This window comes from Coregonus clupeaformis, chromosome 31, assembly GCF_020615455.1.
Source record: "Coregonus clupeaformis isolate EN_2021a chromosome 31, ASM2061545v1, whole genome shotgun sequence".
NCBI classification, from domain to species: Eukaryota; Metazoa; Chordata; class Actinopteri; order Salmoniformes; family Salmonidae; genus Coregonus; species Coregonus clupeaformis.
This window is the reverse complement of record NC_059222.1, coordinates 2,876,374-2,897,387: the sequence shown is the minus strand read 5'-3', so window position 1 is coordinate 2,897,387 and position 21,014 is coordinate 2,876,374. Positions and strand designations below refer to the sequence as shown.

At 42.0% G+C, this 21,014-nt stretch overlaps 1 protein-coding gene across 2 annotated transcripts in view; it reads left to right on the top strand.

Moving 5' to 3' along the window:
- The window catches only part of LOC121547174 (dnaJ homolog subfamily C member 7), a 47,342-nt gene extending 26,596 nt beyond the window's left edge, over nucleotides 1-20,746 (top strand). For both annotated transcript variants that reach the window (XM_041858305.2, XM_041858306.2), the window contains 10 exons: nucleotides 4,377-4,451; nucleotides 4,582-4,700; nucleotides 6,099-6,252; nucleotides 6,763-6,927; nucleotides 15,398-15,489; nucleotides 15,916-15,989; nucleotides 16,190-16,336; nucleotides 16,793-16,945; nucleotides 17,958-18,032; nucleotides 19,857-20,746. In XM_041858305.2, coding sequence (XP_041714239.2) covers nucleotides 4,377-4,451; nucleotides 4,582-4,700; nucleotides 6,099-6,252; nucleotides 6,763-6,927; nucleotides 15,398-15,489; nucleotides 15,916-15,989; nucleotides 16,190-16,336; nucleotides 16,793-16,945; nucleotides 17,958-18,032; nucleotides 19,857-19,894 — 1,092 coding nt within the window. In that variant the 3' untranslated portion in view covers nucleotides 19,895-20,746. The remainder of the gene's footprint in view (nucleotides 1-4,376; nucleotides 4,452-4,581; nucleotides 4,701-6,098; nucleotides 6,253-6,762; nucleotides 6,928-15,397; nucleotides 15,490-15,915; nucleotides 15,990-16,189; nucleotides 16,337-16,792; nucleotides 16,946-17,957; nucleotides 18,033-19,856) is intronic.
- Nucleotides 20,747-21,014: the final 268 nt, after the last annotated feature.

Below are 21,014 nucleotides of genomic sequence, written 5' to 3'. Positions count from 1 at the left end.
ACTGGCTAGGCCACTCCAGGACCTTGAGATGCTTCTTACGGAGCCACTCCTTAGTTGCCCTGGCTGTGTGTTTCGGGTCGTTGTCATGCTGGAAGACCCAGTCACGACCCATCTTCAATGCTCTTACTGGAGGAAGGAGGATACATGGCCCCATCCATCCTCCCCTCAATACGGTGCAGTCGTCCTGTCCCCTTTGCAGAAAAAAACATCCCCAAAGAATGATGTTTCCACCTCCATGCTTCACGGTTGGGATGGTGTTCTTGGGGTTGTACTCATCCTTCTTCTTCCTCCAAACACGGCGAGTGGAGTTTAGACCAAAAGGCTCTATTTTTGTCTCATCAGACCACATGACCTTCTCCTATTCCTCCTCTGGATCATCCAGATGGTCATTGGCAAACTTCAGACGGGCCTGGACATGCGCTGGCTTGAGCAGGGGGACCTTGCGTGCGCTGCAGTATTTTAATCCATGACGGCGTAGTGTGTTACTAATGGTTTTCTTTGAGACTGTGGTCCCAGCTCTCTTCAGGTCATTGACCAGGTCCTGCCGTGTAGTTCTGGGCTGATCCCTCACCTTCCTCATGATCATTGATGCCCCACGAGGTGAGATCTTGCATGGAGCCCCAGATCGAGAGTGATTGACAGTCATCTTGCACTTCTTCCATTTTCTAATAATTGCGCCAACAGTTGTTGCCTTCTCACCAAGCTGCTTGCCTTTTGTCCTGTAGCCCATCCCAGCCTTGTGCAGGTCTACAATTTTATCCCTGATGTCCTTACACAGCTCTCTGGTCTTGGCCATTGTGGAGAGGTTGGAGTCTGTTTGATTGAGTGTGTGGACAGGTGTCTTTTATACAGGTAACGAGTTCAAACAGGTGCAGTTAATACAGTTAATGAGTGGAGAACAGGAGGGCTTCTTAAAGAAAAACTAACAGGTCTGTGAGAGCCGGAATACTTACTGGTTGGTAGGTGATCAAATACTTATGTCATGCAATAAAATGCAAATTAAATACTTAGAAATCATACAATGTGATTTTCTGGATTTTTGTTTTAGATTCCGTATCTCACAGTTGAAGTGTACCTATGATAAAAATGACAGACCTCTACATGCTTTGTATGTAGGAAAACCTGCAAAATCGGCAGTGTATCAAATACTTGTTCTCCCCACTGTATATGTACAGTTGATGTCGGAAGTTTACATACACTTAGGTTGGAGTCATTAAAACTCGTTTTTCAACCACTCTACAAATGTCTTGTTAACAAACTATAGTTTTGGCAAGTCGGTTAGGACATCTACTTTGTGCATGACACAAGTAATATTTCCAACAATTGTTTACAGACATATTATTCCCTTATAATTCACTGTATCACAATTCCAGTGGGTCAGAAGTTCACATACACTAAGTTGACTGTGCCTTTCAAAAGCTTGGAAAATTCCAGGAAATGATGTCATGGCTTTAGAAGCTTCTGATAGGCTAATTGACATCATTTGAGTCAATTGGAGGTGTACCTGTGGATGTATGTCAAGGCCTACCTTCAGACTCAGTGCCTATTTGCTTGACATCAAGGGAAAATTAAAACAAATTAGCCTCAGAATAAAATGTGTAGACCTCCACAAGTCTGGTTCATCCTTGGGAGCAATTTCCAAACGCCTGAAGGTACCACGTTCATCTGTACAAACAATAGTACGCAAGTATAAACACCATGGGACCACGCAGCCGTCATATCGCTGAGGAAGACATCAGTCAGGAAGTTAAAGCTTGGTTGCAAATGGTTCTTCCAAATGGACAATGACCCCAAGCGTACTTCCAAAGTTGTGGCAAAATTACTTAAGGACAACAAAGTCAAGGTGTTGGAGTTGCTATCACAAAGCCCTGACCTCAATCCTATAGAACATTTGTGGGCATAACTGAAAAAGCGTGTGCGAGCAAGGAGGCCTACAAACTTGACTCAGTTACACCAGCTCTGTCAGGAGGAATGGGCCAAAATTCACCCAACTTATTGTGGGAAGCTTGTGGAAGGCTACCTGAAACGTTCAACCCAAGTTAAACAATTTAAAGGCAATGCTACCAAATACTAATTGAGTGTATGTAAACTTCTGACCCACTGGGAATGTGATGAAAGAAATAAAAGCTGAAATAAATCACTCTCTCTACTATTATTCTGACATTTCACATTCTTAAAATAATGTGGTGACCCTAACTGACCTAAGACAGGGAATTTTTACTAGGATTAAATGTCAAGAATTGTGAAAAACTGAGTTTAAATGTATTTGGCTAAGGTGTATGTAAAGTTCCAACTTCAAATGTATGTAAAGTTTTGACCTTCTCTTAATATCTTTTTTTCTCCATGTGGTTTTCTAGCATTGCTTTGGCCCCTTTTTACGATGCATCCGGTTTCAACTCCAAGTCAGCATTTGATACTTCAGCAGTTTCTAACTCTGGTTCAGGGCATAAGTGCATGTTCCTCTACAAACTAGTAGAGGAACTGTGTAGCAGATGGACAAAAGCTAGTCAGTCCCTCACAGAAGTGGTGCCTTGCATGTTGACTAGACCGGGCGCGTGCGTGCGCATGTTTTGTGGAAGAACTGAGTTTAAATGTATTTGGCTAAGGTGTATGTAAACTTCTGACTTCAACTGTGTGTGTGTGTATACAGTTGAAGTCGGAAGTTTACATACACCTTAGCCAAATACATTTAAACTTCCTGACTGATGTCTTGAGATGTTGCTTCAAAATATCCACATAATTTTCCTTCCTCATGATGCCATCTATTTTGTGAAGTGCACCAGTCCCTACTGCAGCAAAGCACCCCCACAGCATGATGCTGCCACCCCCGTGCTTCACGGTTGGGATGGTGTTCTTCGGCTTGCAAGCAACCCCCATTTTCCTCCAAATATAATGATGGTCATTATGGCCAAACAGTTCTATTTTTGTTTCATCAGATCAGAGGACATTTCTCCAAAAAGTACGATCTTTGTCCCCATGTGCAGTTGCAAACCGTAGTCTGGCTTTTTTATGGCAGTTTTGGAGCAGTGGCTTCTTCCTTGTTGAGCGGCCTTTCAGTTTATGTCGATATAGGACTAATTTTACTGTGGATATAGATACTTTTGTACCTGTTTCCTCCAGCATCTTCACAAGGTCCTTTGCTGTTGTTCTGGGATTGATTTGCACTTTTTGCACCAAAGTATGTTAATCTCTGAGCGGTATGACGGCTGCGTGGTCCCAATATTGTTTATACTTGCGTACTATTGTTTGTACAGATGAACGCGGTACCTTCAGCTGTTATTTTATTTTCATGACTGTCTTCATCCATAACCGTTGGTTATACGGTAATTTTGCGAGCTCTAGTTAATAGACCAATAAGAACGTGAGTTCCAAACCTTTCTGCCAATAACAGCTAGTTTTCAGTGTTCCCCTCCCCACTCAGACCACTCCCAGACAGTCCTAGCAAAGGTCTTGCTTGAAAGATTGCTCTTTGCTAAGAAGCTATTTTTGTATATTTTTGACCATTTTAATTGAAAACAATCAGGTACTTTTAGGGTCGCGTTAATGCAGAATTCTGTGTTTTTCACATTAAAAAATAAGAAATCTAGCTGTTTTTTGTAAAAGCAGATCTAAATACTTCTTATTTAAATTTATGCTCGGCATCAGACACATTTTGTGCTTCATTTGCACTTCTCCACTCAGATAAATACTTTTCTCGGTGTAGCCTACTTTTCTCCGGTAAATGCAAGATTAACTTCAAGCAAACATTAGAAAGTGTAGCTGGCTACATTCTTGCTATGATAAACATTAGAAATATGATGGCCATGCATTGTTTTTTTGCAAAGAAAGACCTTGCTTTTTCATTGTACGCTCATTTACTTGTGTGGCTGCTAGCCAACTAGCCTCTGTCATCTAATCAAAATGAAGCTATTTTCTGCCGAATGTGTTGCACTAATGTATTTTCTGTGAAGGAAAACTGTAGTTGCACGCCCCTGATCACTCTTGAAGCAAAAAACCACTGTTGACTTTCAATTTAAAACGCAGGTGTTTTGATGGTCTGCGTTTTAAAAATTCTGATCTCTAACGTGACTCCTGTACTTAATTGTTAACCAAAAATTATTTGATATTGAGATAGGAACTGCTGCATTGGGCTTTTAACGTTTTTTAATTGCTGCAAGTGCTTCAAATTTTGATTGTTTGTTGTATTCACCATCTTTCAGATATGTTTTTGGTTACGCGTTGCACAGCTCTGACTTGCATGTAAATCATGTCAATGGGAGCTGTGCGAGACGTCATGCATGTGTTTCTCAATTATTCCACCTGCTATATCATACTCTGTGTATCAATTTATATCAGTGTGATTTTGATTTGCTTGGTTTCTTCTTTGTGCTTTGCAGCACAAAAATGCCACAGCAGTACTGGAGTACGAACGAATGGCAGAATTTGACTTCGAAAAGAGGGATTTCAGAAAGGCATGTTACCACACACACACACACACACACACACACACACACACACACACACACACACACACACACACACACACACACACAGGCAGTCAACCCAGTTGTGAGATGGTAGCTGTTGTCTTCTCTGCTGCAGGTGGTGTACTGTATGGACAAGGCCCTGGGATTGGCGTCCACCTGCCATCGCTTCAAAATCCTCAAGGCTGAGTGTTTGGCCCTACTGGGCCGCTACCCGGAAGCCCAGTCTGTGGCCAGGTACAAACCAATCAGGCACTAATGTGGGGCAGGAAGGAGTGGAAGTTAGGAGGATTATCCAACCAAGCTCTTCACCAGGACATTTGTTTCATATTTTAAAGACAGGTTTTATAAATGTGGTGCTATACACTGCAGTGAATTCGGAAAGTATTCAGACCCCTTGACTTTTTCCACATTTTGTTACGTTACAGCCTTATTCTACAAGTGATTTAAATTAATGTTTTTCCTCATCAATCTACACACAGTACCCCATAATGACAGAAAACCGCAAAAAAAAGTGTTTGCACATTTAGAACAAATTTAAAAACTGTAATAACTTATTTACGTAAGTATTCAGACCCTTTGCTCTGAGATTTGAAATTGAGCTCAGTCGCATCCTGTTTCCATTGATCATCCTTGAGATATTTCTACAACTTGATTGGAGTCCACCTGTGGTCAATTCAATTGATTGGACCTGATTTGGAAAGGAACACACCTGTCTATATAAGGTCCCACACTTGACAGTGCATGTCAGAGAAAAGAACCAAGCCATGAGGTCGAAAGAATTGTCCTTAGAACTCCAAGACCGGATTGTGTCGAGGCACAGATCTGGGGAAGGGTACCAAAACATTTCTGCAGCATTGAAGGTCCCCAAGAACACAGCCAAGACAACACAGGAGTGGCTTTGGGACAAGTCTCTGAATGTCCTTGAGTGGCCCAGCCAGAGCCTGGACTTGAACCCGATCAATCATCTCTTGAGAGATCTGAAAATAGCTGTGCAGCAACGCTCCCCATCCAACCTGACAGAGCTTGAGAGGATCTGCAGAGAAGAATGGGAGAAATTCCCCAAAACAGGTGTGCCAAGCTTGTAGCGCTGCCAAAGGTGCTTCAACAAAGTACAGAGTAAAGGGTTTGAATACTTATGTAAATGTGATATTTCATTTTTTTATTTTTAATATATTTGCAAAGAGAAATCTAAATACCAGTTTTTGCTTTTTCATCATTTGGTATTGAGTGTAGATTGTTGTTTTTTTCCCCCTCATCAATGTAGTCAATTTTAGAATAAGGCTTTAACGAAACAAAATGTGGGTAAAGTCAAGGGGTCAGAATACTTTCCAAATACAGTGCATGCATATATATACGTACACTTTTGGTCATGTAGTGCATTTGTTTTCTTAAGCTGTAATGGGATGTTTGTAATTTTTTATGGGTTATCAACTTTTTTAACTGTGGAATTTCACTTTAGACACTTTTTTTTTTTTTTATGGGTGACTAACATGAGTAAAAATTATTACAAAATCCCCAGAAAAATTGCCTTCATGACGAGGCTTCTTTTGACCTCGTTTTCATGTTTGCGCCAATTTGGGGAATATCAAAGTCAGGTTCTTTGTCTTATGAATCTTGTATTTTCTCTCCCAGCGATATATTGCGAATGGACTCGACCAACGGAGACGCTCTATATGTGCGCGGCCTGTGTCTGTACTACGAGGACTGCATCGACAAAGCTGTGCAGTTCTTCGTCCAAGCGCTGCGCATGGCCCCAGACCACGGGAAGGCTCGGCTAGCTTGCAGAGTGAGTCACTCAACTTGCGCCTGTACTTATTTTACCCTTTTTTTTTCTTTCTATCGCGCATTGGGGCGCATGTTGTGGGACGTTTTAAAGTAATCCCGGGCTGCTAATTATTGTTTTGATAACAGCCTTGTTCAGTCCTGTTACATACATTAGCTAGCTAACAACCTGGTAACTTGCCCAGCAGACCTAGGCTATAGGCACATATTTGGATGGTACAGGAAGAAAGCTAAAAGGATAGCTACTGAAAGAGATGTGCTTCAAAGATATGATTCATATAGGCCTAATGTAAGCATAAGCTATATATATCTTCATAAAAAATTAGGACGCTATGCCACTCTGATGACCCCCCGCTTGGTATCATTATACTATTTACTATTTGGCCTGGTATTGTATTGTGAGTAAAATGTTGGTATCGTGACAACACTGCTTGATCAGTACTGTAGCCCGCGAATTGAGTTATACTGCACCTGACATACTGATTCAATGTGGTTGATATCTATCTAAAATCAGAATGCCAAAGCTTTGAAAGCCAAGAAGGAGGAGGGCAACAAAGTGTTCAAGGACCGCAACTTTGAGGCAGCCTACCGGCTCTACTCGGAGGCCCTGGCGATAGACCCCAACAACATCAAAACCAACGCCAAGCTCTACTGCAACAGGGGCACCGTCGGGGCTAAGGTGAGAACCTCAACTGGAATGCTCTAGAACAAGGTAGCGTGAAAACGTTGCAGAATTAAGTGTTTCATATTGGGCAAGTTCAGGTAGTACCTCATCTCAAAACGTGTTCTCCCAATTTATGGAATCCTAGACAGGACTGGTGAAGTACTTTTGTAAAAATCCTGAATGTACATAATTGCCAGACGTTAAATAATACCATAAATGAAAGGGAATCCCAGATGTCACATGGGGTCAAAATCTGAAGCACTACCAAATTTGGTGATGAGGTTAAGTGCAGTTCTAAGGTAGAGGGAGGAGACGCAGCAAGATGAAACTGGGCCCAGAATCTGCACATTTTCTCAGAGAAACATCAGATATCAATTCAGTTTTCTGTTCCCAAAACTAGAATCTGTTACAAACTGTTGTAGGGACCAGAAGTTGGAGCATCCTTAAGGGCAGGAGGCAGCATGATCCAGTGCAAAATAGTGTCCAGTTTATTCACACTGAAAAGGTGGTTCCAGTTGAAGAAATAATATGGCATACAAAATGTGGAAAAGGTAATGGGGTCTGAATACTTACTGTGTGTGTGTATATATACAGTACCTTTGGAAAGTATCCAGACCTTTTGACTTTTACCACATTTTGTTACGTTACAGCCGTATTCTAAAATGGATTTAAAAAATAAATAATCCTCAGCAATCTACACACAATACCCCATAATGACAAAGCTCACACATCTCACATAGCAGAGCTAGCACATACCCATTACACCTGTGTGCTGTAGTTATCTTTATACCCATGGCCCCTCCCTATGGACTATACCATTTCCATGGAGCTCTATACCCAAATTTGACATTAAATGTAAGAGGTAGGGATGTGCATCTTTCCCTTTCAAGACGATTCGATACGTGGGCTTTGATATAATACAGGAATGATATGTTTCACGTTTTAGAATCATTGCGATTTGGTGTGATTTAGAAAACGAAACGATGCGATGCCATACGATTCGTTGCACTAACATTTGTTGCTTAAACATATTCATTTTCCATTCAAAATTAAAATCTGCTGCTGATGGAGCTCATGACCTGGGCCTTTCTAAGCTGGATCTGTCTGAGCTGACTTCTGTCGTGTGTGTGTCTGGCGATTTTAGCATGTACATTTTGGTGGGGCAAACTCAAACAATTTTTTTAGATGCTTGCCAGCAAAGCCACTACACAACACACAACTTAACAATACATGAATTGCACTATAACGGTGACAAACGGTGCCCTCAAACTGTTAGGGCCTACATAAAGCTGTCCCAACAGCAGAGCTTTCTTTTCAGCACCATGGCGTGAATTCTAACCACTGCTACACCTGGCTATCAGGGAGCCTTGTCTGGCAGCGAAACAGTTAATTCAGCATCATTTACTGCCTTTTTAAAAAACATAGCTGATATGGCTGACCTGCTTAAACAAATGTGTTTTCTACGGACAATTGAGATGTACAAACTATGGCCTAACGGGACGACGAGAGGATGTCAATCCGTAATTTTGATTAAGACAGTAATGAGCGAGCTAGGACGAACGTAGTCAATATAACTATTTGTTCAGCACTTTTGAAATGTACAGCAAAATAATTCAGAACTTGGCCCATCCTTACAGTATTCTCCCATGTACACCAAGTCAGAACCGTAGGATAAATAAAGGGGGGCATTTAAGCAGGCAATGTAGCCTGTTGTTTTTTGTCCCCCCACTTTGGTTCTGGAAACACCATCACCCACACATTTCTGCAGATTGTGTTTGAGCTAGTAATGTATCAATATTTATCGTTTACAAATTATACTGAACAGAAATATAAGTGCAACATGTAAAGTGTTGGTCCCATGTTTCCTGAGCTGCAATAAAAGATTCAAGACATTTTCCAGACGCACAAAAAGCTTATTTCTCTCAAATGTGCACAAATTTGTCGGCATCCCTGTTAGTGAGCATGTATCCTTTGCCAAGATAATCCATCCACCTGACTGGTGTGGTATATCAAGAAGCTGATTAAACAGCATGATCATTACACAGGTGCACCTTGTACTGGGTACAATAAAAGGCCACTCTAAAATGTACAGTTTTGTCACACAACAAAATGCCACAGATGTCAAGTTTTGAGGGACCGTGCAATTGGCATGCTGACTGCAGGAATGTCCTCCGGAGCTGTTGCCAGAGAATTGAATGTTCATTTCTCTACCATAAGCCTCCTCCAACATCATTTTAGAGAATTTGGCAGTACGTCCAACCGGCCTCACAACCGCAGACCACCTGGAACCACGCCAGCCCAGGACTCAGTTATGGCTATCATAAACTTTATTTACATTTACATTTTAGTCATTTAGCAGACGCTCTTATCCAGAGCGACTTAGTTAGTGAGTGCATACATTTTCCATTATCTGATCAACATCTAGCCTGCAGCATCGCTTGTTTCGTAGTCTGCTGAGCATCTTCAAGGATGCAATCCACGTGAATTGTGTAGATCTGTAAAAAAAAAAAAGAACGTGTGTGTGGGGGGGTCTGACAAAGTGGACAGACGCAGTGTATCACCCATTGAGAGATGAGTGCTTCATCCAATTTCACGTGTGGTAGTTGCCGCCACTCCAAATAAATATGATGGTAAAATGATTTGTCTTACATGTTTTTAAAGAAGTTGTTCTTTGAGAACCAACAATCACCAAAATAAAAACTAGACAGTCGGGAGATTCTAAAATTCCAAAATATGTCATGGCATGGGGCCCCCATTGATTTAGTTATGAGTCACTCGGATAGCATAAGAACACGGCATAAGCCATGGCAAAATGTGTAGAATTGCATGAAAATTAACTTTAAAATCACAACCTTTTGTCTCTGCGGTCAAGAGGGCCTCTAAAATATCGTGATACTTGGCCTGGTATCACATCGTTAGTAAAATGTTAGTACATTTTCTTGCAATTTACACTTATTTTTTTCACGTGTTTCCTGGCAAAAAGAAAAAAACAAAAACGTTTTTGCCCTCACCAGTTTGCATCCCTGATCATGATCTACTTTTACATAATGATGTTCAGTGGCTAAGCAAAGGTGGTGATGCTCTCGAGAGCAGCCTATGTGAGCTTAGGGAGGAGAAAGTTGCTTTTCTCTGCGATTTGCCGTTACAAGAAAGCGAAACTGCTTAATGATTAGTTCGTATCAGATGTTTGTTTTTTACTAACATCCTCAAGGAATTGAATGGACTTAATTTGGGACTGCATGGGAGGGATAAAACAGTTATTGACATAATTGAAAAAACTGACTTCTTTTCAAAATACCGTTATTTTCTCCAAACAAAACGCTCCATTTTCCTACACTGCGCAACTATATTCAGTCATCAGTACAGATCACTCCCGTGATGTCAGGCTTTTAAGATAAACTGAAAGCTAACTTTGCAACGAGATTTGATGAGTTTAAGTCCCCACAGAGGTGGTGCAGTTTGTTATAGAGACCTGTTCTCTACTTATGCGGGGGAGAGAGACTTCTCCACAAAAACGAGTCAACTGAGATAAGCCATGCATAAAATGTTTGTTTCCTATGTGTAAAAAAAATGAACAAAAGAAGACAGAAAATAAAGAAATAGAACAGAATGTGATGCTGGTCATCTGAGATATGCCATGCATAAAAGGTTTCCTATGTGTAAATAAAAACAAAAGATGAAGCTATGTATGTAAAATGGACAGGAAAGTAGAAATGTATTAATGTGATGCAGGTCAACTGTGTTCCATTATTTAAACAATTTGATGCACTGAATTAGGCTAATCTTAAAGCACTAAAAATGAACTTTTAGCAACATTTAATTTTAATAAAAGTTATTTATAAGATAATTGTTTGTGCATTTGTTTTTTATACCGGTCTCAGGAAGAGTAATCCCATGTAGAAAATGTCTGGCCCCCATCTAAATTATATTTTTTAAATATCTGGATCCAGTAAGAATATAGTTGAAATAGCCCTGATATACACTGATTTGTTTAAAGCAAAGCTACCAAAAATATTGCTGATGGTGAACCTGAACAATCAAAATAGAATATATTGTAAGCCCCATTCTGTAGGTATAGCCAGATGAGTTGTCTCCAGTAGCTTACTTTTATTAAGATAAAACACCCTTTTAAACAGAGCATAGATGATAATAACCTAGCAAATTATATAAACTCAGCAAAAAAAGGCAGGGGCCCCTTTTTCAGGACCCTGTCTTTCAAAGATAATTTGTAAAAATCCAAATAACTTCACAGATCTTCATTGTAAAGGGTTTAAACACTGTTTCCCATGCTTGTTCAATGAACCATAAACAATTAATGAACATGCACCTTTGGAACGGTCGTTAAGACACTAACAGCTTACAGACGGTAGGCAATTAAGGTCACAGTTATGAAAACATAGGACACTAAAGAGGCCTTTCTACTGACTCTGAAAAACACCAAAAGAAAGATGCCCTGGTTCCCTGCTCATCTGCGTGAACGTGCCTTAAGCATGCTGCAAGGAGGCATGAGGACTGCAGATGTGGCCAGGGCAATAAATTGCAATGTCCGTACTGTGAGACGCCTAAGACAGCGCTACAGGGAGACAGGACGGACAGCTGATTGTCCTCGCAGTGGCAGACCACGTGTAACAACACCTGCACAGGATCGGTACATCTGAATATCACACCTGCGGGACAGGTACAGGATGGCAACAACTGCCCGAGTTACACCAGGATCCCTCCATCAGTGTTCAGACTGTCCGCAATAGGCTGAGAGAGGCTGGACTGCAGGCTTGTAGGCCTGGTGTAAGGCAGGTCCTCACCAGACATCACTGGCAACAACGTCGCCTATGGGCACAAACCCACCGTCGCTGGACCAGACAGGACTGGCAAAAAGTGCTCTTCACTGACGTGTCACGGTTTTGTCTCACCAGGGGTGATGGTCGGATTCGCGTATATCGTCGAAGGAATGAGTGTTACACCGAGGCCTGTACTCTGCCGCAGGATCGATTTGGAGGTGGAGGGTCCGTCATGGTCTGGGGCGGTGTGTCACAGCATCATTGGACTGAGCTTGTCATTGCAGGCAATCTCAACGCTGTGAGTTACAGGGAAGACATCCTCCTCCCTCATGTGGTACTCTTCCTGCAGGCTCATCCTGACATGACCCTCCAGCATGACAATGCCACCAGCCATACTGCTCGTTCTTTGCGTGATTTCCTGCAAGACAGGAATGTCAGTGTTCTGACATGGCCAGCGAAGAGCCCGGATCTCAATCCCATTGAGCACGTCTGGGACCTGTTGGATCGGCGGGTGAGGGCTAGGGCCATTGCCCCCCCAGAAATGTCCGGGAACTTGCAGGTGCCTTGGTGGAAGAGTGGGGTAACATCTCACAGCAAGAACTGGCAAATCTGGTGCAGTCCATGAGGAGGAGATGCACTGCAGTACTTAATGCAGCTGGTGGTCACACCAGATACTGACTTATTTTTTGTTTTGACCCCCCCCCCCTTTGTTCAGGGACACATTATTCAATTTCTGTTAGTCATATGTCTGTGGAACTTGTTCGGTTTGTCTGTTGTTGAATCTTGTTATGTTCATACAAATATTTACACATGTTAGGTTTGCTGAAAATAAACGCAGTTGACAGTAAGAGGACGTTTCTTTTTTTGCTGAGTTTAGGTTGTCACTCGACTAATAAAGCCTAATATAATGCAAGCCATTTTAACATTTGAATGCTGAAGGTGCAGATGTGCAAGATCAGGAACATGCCGCCTACCTCGCGTTGGTCAAATCTAATCAAATTGTATTTGTCACATGCGCCGAATACAACAGGTGTAGACCTTACAGTGAAATGCTTACTTACAAGCCCTTAACCAACAATGCAGAAAAAATAAGTTAAGTAAACAATAGATAAGCAAAAAATAAAAGCAGTAAAATAACAGTAGCGAGGCTATATACAGGGGGTACCGGTACAGAGTCAATGTGCTGGGGCACCGGTTAGTCAAGGTAATTGAGGTAGTATGTACAGTGAGGGAAAAAAGTATTTGATCCCCTGCTGATTTTGTACGTTTACCCACTGACAAAGACATGATCAGTCTATAATTTTAATGGTAGGTTTATTTGAACAGTGAGAGACAGAATAACAACAAAAACATCCAGAAAAACGCATGTCAAAAATGTTATAAATTGATTAGCATTTTAATGAGGGAAATAAGTATTTGACCCCTCTGCAAAACATGACTTAGTACTTGGTGGCAAAACCCTTGTTGGTAATCACAGAGGTCAGACGTTTGTTGTAGTTGCCACTCCTCTTTGCAGATCTTCTCCAAGTCATTAAGGTTTCAAGGCTGACGTTTGGCAACTCGAACCTTCAGCTCCCTCCACAGATTTTCTATGGGATTATGGTCTGGAGTCTGGCTAGGCCACTCCAGGACCTTAATGTGCTTCTTCTTGAGCCACTCCTTTGTTGCCTTGGCCGTGTGTTTTGGGTCATTGTCATGCTGGAATACCCATCCACGACCCATTTTCAATGCCCTGGCTGAGGGAAGGAGGTTCTCACCCAAGATTTGACGGTACATGGCCCCGTCCATCGTCCCTTTGATGCGGTGAAGTTGTCCTGTCCCCTTAGCAGAAAAACACCCCAAAGCATAATGTTTCCACCTCCATATTTGACGGTGGGGATGGTGTTCATGGGGTCATAGGCAGCATTCCTCCTCCTCCAAACATGGCGAGTTGAGTTGATGCCAAAGAGCTCGATTTTGGTCTCATCTGACCACAACACTTTCTCCCAGTTGTCCTCTGAATCATTCAGATGTTCATTGGCAAACTTCAGACGGGCCTGTATATGTGCTTTCTTGAGCAGGTGGACCTTGCGGGCGCTGCAGGATTTCAGTCCTTCACGGCGTAGTGTGTTACCAATTGTTTTCTTGGTGACTATGGTCCCAGCTGCCATGAGATCATTGACAAGATCCTCCTGTGTAGTTCTGGGCTGATTCCTCACCGTTCTCATGATCATTGCAACTCCACGAGGTGAGATCTTGCATGCAGCCCCAGGCCGAGGGAGATTGACAGTTATTTTGTGTTTCTTCCATTTGCGAATAATCGCACCAACTGTTGTCACCTTCTCACCAAGCTGCTTGGCGATGGTCTTTTAGCCCATTCCAGCCTTGTGTAGGTCTACAATCTTGTCCCTGACAACCTTGGAGCGCTCTTTGGTCTTGGCCATGGTGGAGAGTTTAGAATCTGATTGATTGATTGCTTCTGTGGACAGGTGTCTTTTATACAGGTAACAAGCTGAGATTAGGAGCACTCCCTTTAAGAGTGTGCTCCTAATCTCAGCTCGTTACCTGTATAAAAGACACCTGGGAGCCAGAAATCTTTCTGATTAAGAGGGGGTCAAATACTGATTTCCCTCATTAAAATGCGTTTTTCTGGATTTTTTTGTTATTCTGTCTCTCACGGTTCAAATAAACCTACCATTAAAATTATAGACTGATAATTTCTTTGTCAGTGGGCAAACGTACAAAATCAGCAGGGGATCGAACACTTTTTTCCCTCACTGTACATGTAGGTATAGTTAAAGTGAATATGTATAGATAATAAAGAAGAAGTAGTAGTACATTCCTGGCTTAATCTCTAAGCGGGAATACTTTAAATTAACAAATATACATTTTATAATACTGCTTCTGTAGGCCAACAGGCAGCAAAACGTATTACTTATGGACCTGCGCACGCTCCCACTACGCATGGACATGCCAACAATGACCGACACGGAGCTCTGAGGCACACAAATTACCAACATAGGAAACATTTTAATATATGGAAATAAACAAACTTCTTTCTCTTCAGTGTTGCGAGCGTTCATGTGCACCTAAACATCGCATCCACTTGGAGGATAGCAAAAGGATAAATTACTGAAACTGAAATGCGCCATTATGCAACTTGACCAAACATTTCCTCAACACATGATTAGAGTTAAAGAACAACAATTATATACATTTATCCTAAATGTAATTACTGGATATATGGGAAAAACATGAATGCGCCAAACCATTTATAAGGGGAATTAAATAATGTGCGTTCATGACGAGAGCGGCTGAGTCCGCTTCGTCACACGAACAGAGCGCACATTTTGTAGAATTGAACCTTTGCCAAGTTGTAAAAAATTGCATTGTTTAGGAGTGCAAAGGCGAATTCAAGTTCTTGCTCACACGTACTTCAGAGAGTAGACCTTCCCTAACGGAAATATGCAAATACATGCTAAAATCTGCCAATAGGATCTCACTAGCTCCTGCTTGGCTCAGCCTTCCTCCTTGCTTGTTCTGCCCAATGTGTCTCATCAGTTCTCATTGTAAAAGGCCCATCTGGCCCATCTTGAGGTTAGTTAAAAGTACATTTGATAATACTTTACGTATGTTAGTAATCCAAGCTAGATTCTGGAAGTTGAGTTCCTAATAGTTTGAAACGCATGCCATCTGTTCATTTTGCATCTTTCCTTCCTCTCCTTCAGCTGAAGAAACCTGATCAAGCCATCGAAGATTGCACAAGTGCAATAAAGTTGGACGACACGTATATCAAGGCCTATTTGAGACGAGCCCAGTGGTAAGCTATGAAAAAGTACTAATAACAGGTGTCTCAGACTTGGAGCAATAATCAGCAATCACGTCGTTGAGATCTCCAATGGTGGGTGTTTCATTCAAACAGCTTACATGAGGGCAGTTTTGTTGTTAGCCAAAGCTTGCTAGCTAGAGCTACCCTCTCCTGATTGGCTGTGGCGTTGTCGCGTTGCTGAAATTTGCGCAATATTGTGACATTTTCAATTCTGGTCGCTAGCTCTCTTGTCGCTGACCGTTAAGTCGTTGTGTGTGTCCTCTTGTTTCCCCCTTCTATTGAAAATGACTGGTCGCTGGTAGCTACGTTGCTGAATATCGCTTCCAAGTTTGAGCCCACTGTAAGCGATGCACTGAGACTCATTGCCTCTTGACTCTGAGACAGTGAGACACTTGACTCTGCGTGTGTTTTCTGCAGTTATATGGACATCGAACAGTATGAAGAAGCTGTACGGGACTATGAAAAGGTCTATCAGACAGAGAAGACAAAAGGTAAGTTGGTATTGCAACCAGACTTTACTTCATAGTCACCAGTGAAAAAATAATGGCAGAGATTGAACAGTATTCGTTTTCTTTCCTGTCAACTTTTTCACTCTGTTCTTGATGGTGATGGTTGATACGTTACTGCATTTGTTCATTAGGGAGAATTTGCTCACTTTTGTTCACTCTCTTCTCTCTTTCCCTCTGTATAGAACACAAGCATCTCTTGAAGACAGCTCAGTTGGAACTGAAGAAGAGCAAACGGAAAGATTACTACAAGGTGCTGGGGGTGGGAAAGAATGCCACAGAAGATGAGATTAAGAAGGCCTATCGGAAACGGGCCCTCATGCACCACCCAGGTACACAGACACACACACACACACACACACACACACACACACACAGGCAACACCATTGAGGAGTAAGACTTCCGACCTGGGTTCAAATAATATTTATATTATTTCCATTGCTCCAGGCAGGCTCAATCAAAGTCCACATTTGTAAAAGAAAACCAACACTATAGAATAGATACTTTATTGTCCATTGGTTAGAATGGATATGTGTCTTCTGCCTTTCCCAACAACCCCAGATATAGACTTGCACATTGAGAGGCGCAGGGTCAGCCGCAGTGCAGCACCCCTGGATGGAGAGCAATTGTGCCTTGCTCAAGGGCACAACGGCAGGAGATGGTATATGGGATCAGAGAGAAGCCTTTCCCATTTCCATTTTTGTGTCGTTGAGAAATACCAGCTGCAACGCAACGGTCAAGTAAAGACTTCTAATTTTCTAACAGTTGTTTTCTGTTTGCCGGTCAGATCGTCACAGTGCGGCCACGCCAGAGGTACAGAAGGAGGAGGAGAAAAAGTTTAAAGAGGTGGGCGAGGCCTTCACCGTGCTCTCTGACCCCAAGAAGAAGACTCGCTACGACTGCGGCCACGACCTGGAGGACGACAGCAATAATATGGGAGGTCAGTAACCACCGATCTAGGATCAGATTGCATTATCCTAACCTTAAACACTACCCCAACACCACCCATAACCACTGATTTAGGATAATATTACCTTACCCAAAATCCTAGTCCTAACCATTTCACTACCCCTAACGACAGGTCTAGGATCAGATATCATCCCCCTTAACCTCGTCCACTAACCGGCTCTTTCTCTTTCGACCCGTCTGGTTTCACAGCATTTCAGAAAGGGACTTGAATGGAGCCTATGGCAGGAGTGGGAAAACCTGCCGCTGGATTTTTATTGGCTGATCTCTGTCCATCAACATCTAGCATAACCCTTAGAACCTCCCCTCTACATTGTTGGTTTCAAAGCGCGAGCAGGGCAATTGATTTAGGCTAAATAAGGAAGTGAGTTCGGAAAGTATGCACCTTAGAACTAGTTTTCACATATAAACGTTATATGCCCAAACTCAGAATCAATTGGGCTTCCTAAATATAATATTGTTGCTGTGATAGAAAATGTATTTTTATTGGTGATTTTCTGCATTTAAAAAAATTCTATCTAATACAGCTGTAGCAGGCTCTCTTTCTCTCCCGCGTTGATCTTAACCCACGCCCCTTTCAAGTCCCACTTTGTTGTACAGTGTTTCTGGCTCTATATGCGGTAGCAATTGAGCCTGGGGACGAGGTTACATCCCCCTCAAACCTCACATTAAACACTACCCGAACACTTCCCCTAACCACTTCTAGGATCAGATTACCTTACCCTTGGTCCTAACCATAACCACTAAGGGGAATAATGCAATACTGGCCATAGATCAGCGTCGGCATCCTCACTCTGAGTCAATCTAAATGTAATTATGATCGAACTGTGCGAGAAATGGAATAGCCATTTTTAAACGTCTATTCCCAGTGCAGTCTTTGAAACACCAATAAAGGTTTATTTTGATGTGTTGATGTAACTGAATTGGGTGTGGAATTAATATCGCACGTTGACGCTATTTGACTCATTGCTGTTGTTTCTCTGCAGATTTCAATGCCAACAACATCTTCAAGACCTTCTTCGGAGGCCCAGCAGGAGGATTCAGTTTTGAATCCAATCAAAGTATGTAGTGACACTGCTGTGACAATGACACTCTTTTACCTTTTTATTTGTGCACATAGTGCTTTCGGAAAGTATTCAGACCCCTTGACCTTTTCCACATTTTGTTACATTACAGCCTTATTCTAAAATGGATTAAATTGTATTTTTTCCTCATCAATCTACACACAATACCCTATAGTGACGAAGCAAAAACAGGTTTTTTGACAAATGTATAAAACATGTTTTTATATTACATTTACATAAGTATTCAGACCCTTTACTCAGTACTTTGATGAAGCACCTTTGGCAGCGATTGCAGCGATTACAGCCTTGAGTCTTCTTGGGTATGACGCTACGAGCTTGGCACACTTGTATATGGGGAGTTTCTCCCATTCTTCTCTGCAGATCCTCTCAAGCTCTGTCAGGTTGGATGGGGAGCGTTGCTGCACAGTTATTTTCAGGTCTCTCCAGAGATGTTAGATCGGGTTCAAGTCCGGTCTCTGGCTGGGCCACTCAAGGACATAACAGAGACTTGTCCCGAAACCACTCCTGCGTTGTCTTGGCTGTGTGCTTAGGGTCGTTGTCCTGTTGGAAGGTGAACCTTCCCCCCAGTCTGAGGTCCTAAGCGCTCTGCTGCAGGTTTTCATCAAGGATCTGTCTGAACTTTGCTCCGTTCATCTTTCCCTCGATCCTGACTAGTCTCCCAGTCCCTGCCACTGAAAAACATCCCCACAGCATGATGCTGCCACCACCATGCTTCACCGTAGGGATGGTGCCAAGTTTCCTCCAGACATGATGCTTGGCATTCAGGCCAAAGAGTTCAATCTTGGTTTCATCAGACCAGAGAATCTTGTTTCTCATGGTCTGAGAGTCCTTTAGGTGCCTTTTGGCAAACTTCAAGTGGGCTGTCATGTGCCTTTTACTGAGGAGTGGCTTCTGTCTGGCCACTACCATAAAGGCCTGATTGGTGGAGTGCTGCAGAGATGGTTGTCCTTCTGGAAGGTTCTCCCATCTCCACATAGGAACTCTGGAGCTCTGTCAGTGACCATCGGGTTCTTGCTCAGTTTGGCCAGGCGGCCAGCTCTAGGAAGAGTCTTGGTGGTTCCAAACTTCTTCCATTTAAGAATGATGAAGGCCACTATGTTCTTGGGGACCTTCAATGCTGCAGACATTTTTTGGTACCCTTCCCCAGATCTCTGCCTCAACACAATCCTGTCTCGGAGGTCTACGGACAATTCCTTCGACCTCATGGCTTGGTTTTTGCTCTGACGTGTTATGTAGTCCCGTGTAGCTCAGTTGGTAGAGCATGGCGCTTGCAACGCCAGGGTTGTGGGTTCGATTCCCACGGGGGACCAGTATGAAAAAATGTATGCATTCACTAACTGTAAGTGGCTCTGGATAAGAGCGTCTGCTAAATGACTTAAATGTAAATGTCAACTGTGGGACTTTATATAGACAGGTGTATGCCTTTGCAAATCATGTCCAATTAATTGAATTTACCACAATTGGACTCCAATCAAGTTGTAGAAACATCTCAAGGATGATCATTGGAAACAGGATGCACCTGAGCTCAATTTCGAGTCTCATAGCAAAGGATCTGAATACTTATGTAAATAAGGTATATCAGTTGTAAAAAATAAAAAAATGTTTTCGCTTTGTCATTATGGGGTATTGTGTGTAGATTGAGGAGGGGGAATTTTTTAAAAACTCAATTTTAGAATAAGGCTGTAATGTAACAAAATGTGGAAAAAGTCAAGGGATCTGAAGATTTTGCAAATGCACTTACAGTTTGTCATGGATTTCAACACAGCAAAGTAACATTTCTTCTTTTTTTTTACCCTCTAGACCAAGCACCTGGAAATTTATTTTTCCAGTTTGGCTAGAAATGAAGAATGCCATTGGGAATGCTGCAGCCCTGTGGTGGATAATGTTAAGTCGGGTGCACCCCCACCACCTGATTTTTATAATCCCAATGTTTTTTGCAAAATGTTGCTTTCATATGCTAAAAAGACACTCCATGTTATCTGAGCAAGAGAGATGGTGCTCACCATGCTTGGCATCTTCCTAAAATCTATTTGGCTATTTCACCACATTTGACAATATCCTCTTCTTCAAATTCAAACTGACAAGGCGACTTTTGGTAGGTTTAGTGACTAAGAACGTAACAAATTATATAGGTTAAAGATTCATTGACAAGGGTTTTGTTGAAAAACTTGAATCAGGAAATTGGCTTGATTCTCTTGCGAGGGTTTGTCGCAAAGCATGTTTTGAAGACGTGAAATAGGAGTACTGTGTTGCCAAAATATAAATGTCATTGCTTGAATGGAAAATGTTTGCTGTACCTGGAGCAAATAGAGCTTTGTAAATGAACTCATGGGAGTGCAACTCAATTGTTAGTTTTAGGATTAGGTCGCATGGGTTTTTAATTCACGCCACATAGAGGTCACCCCGAAACACACAGCTGGCATGGTAATCATTGGGAGGTAAAGCAGAAACTGACCTTAGGGCAGCACCTAGGAACTACTTCAGTCCCATGTAGAATGAGGTCTGGTTTTCTTTTGTTGGATTTTCCTGCAGACTGCAGGCTCAAACTGCAGGTTCATGTTAGTCTCCATTTTGCTCATCAATGCGTTGTACATTTTACTGGAATGTTTTAAGTGTTATTTTGTGCTCCTGATTTGAGATTTGATTTTGTTCAGTTTCCCTTAAATATATTTATTTATTGTATATTCAAACTGTATCCATCTCAATGACAGTGTTGGTGGTATTCCATTTGATTTCTAATGTTTTCTACTAAATGGGATGTAAAAAAATATATCCTTGACCCACGTCCTCCTTGGGACGATTCTTCTAATGTCAGTTATTTCTGCATCAAAAAAGTCCAAAATCAATGTACAGTTGAAGTCGGAAGTTTACATACACTTAGGTTGGCAAAATTAAAACTCGTTTTTCAACCACTCCACAAATTTCTTGTTAACAAACTATAGTTTTGGCAAGTCTGTT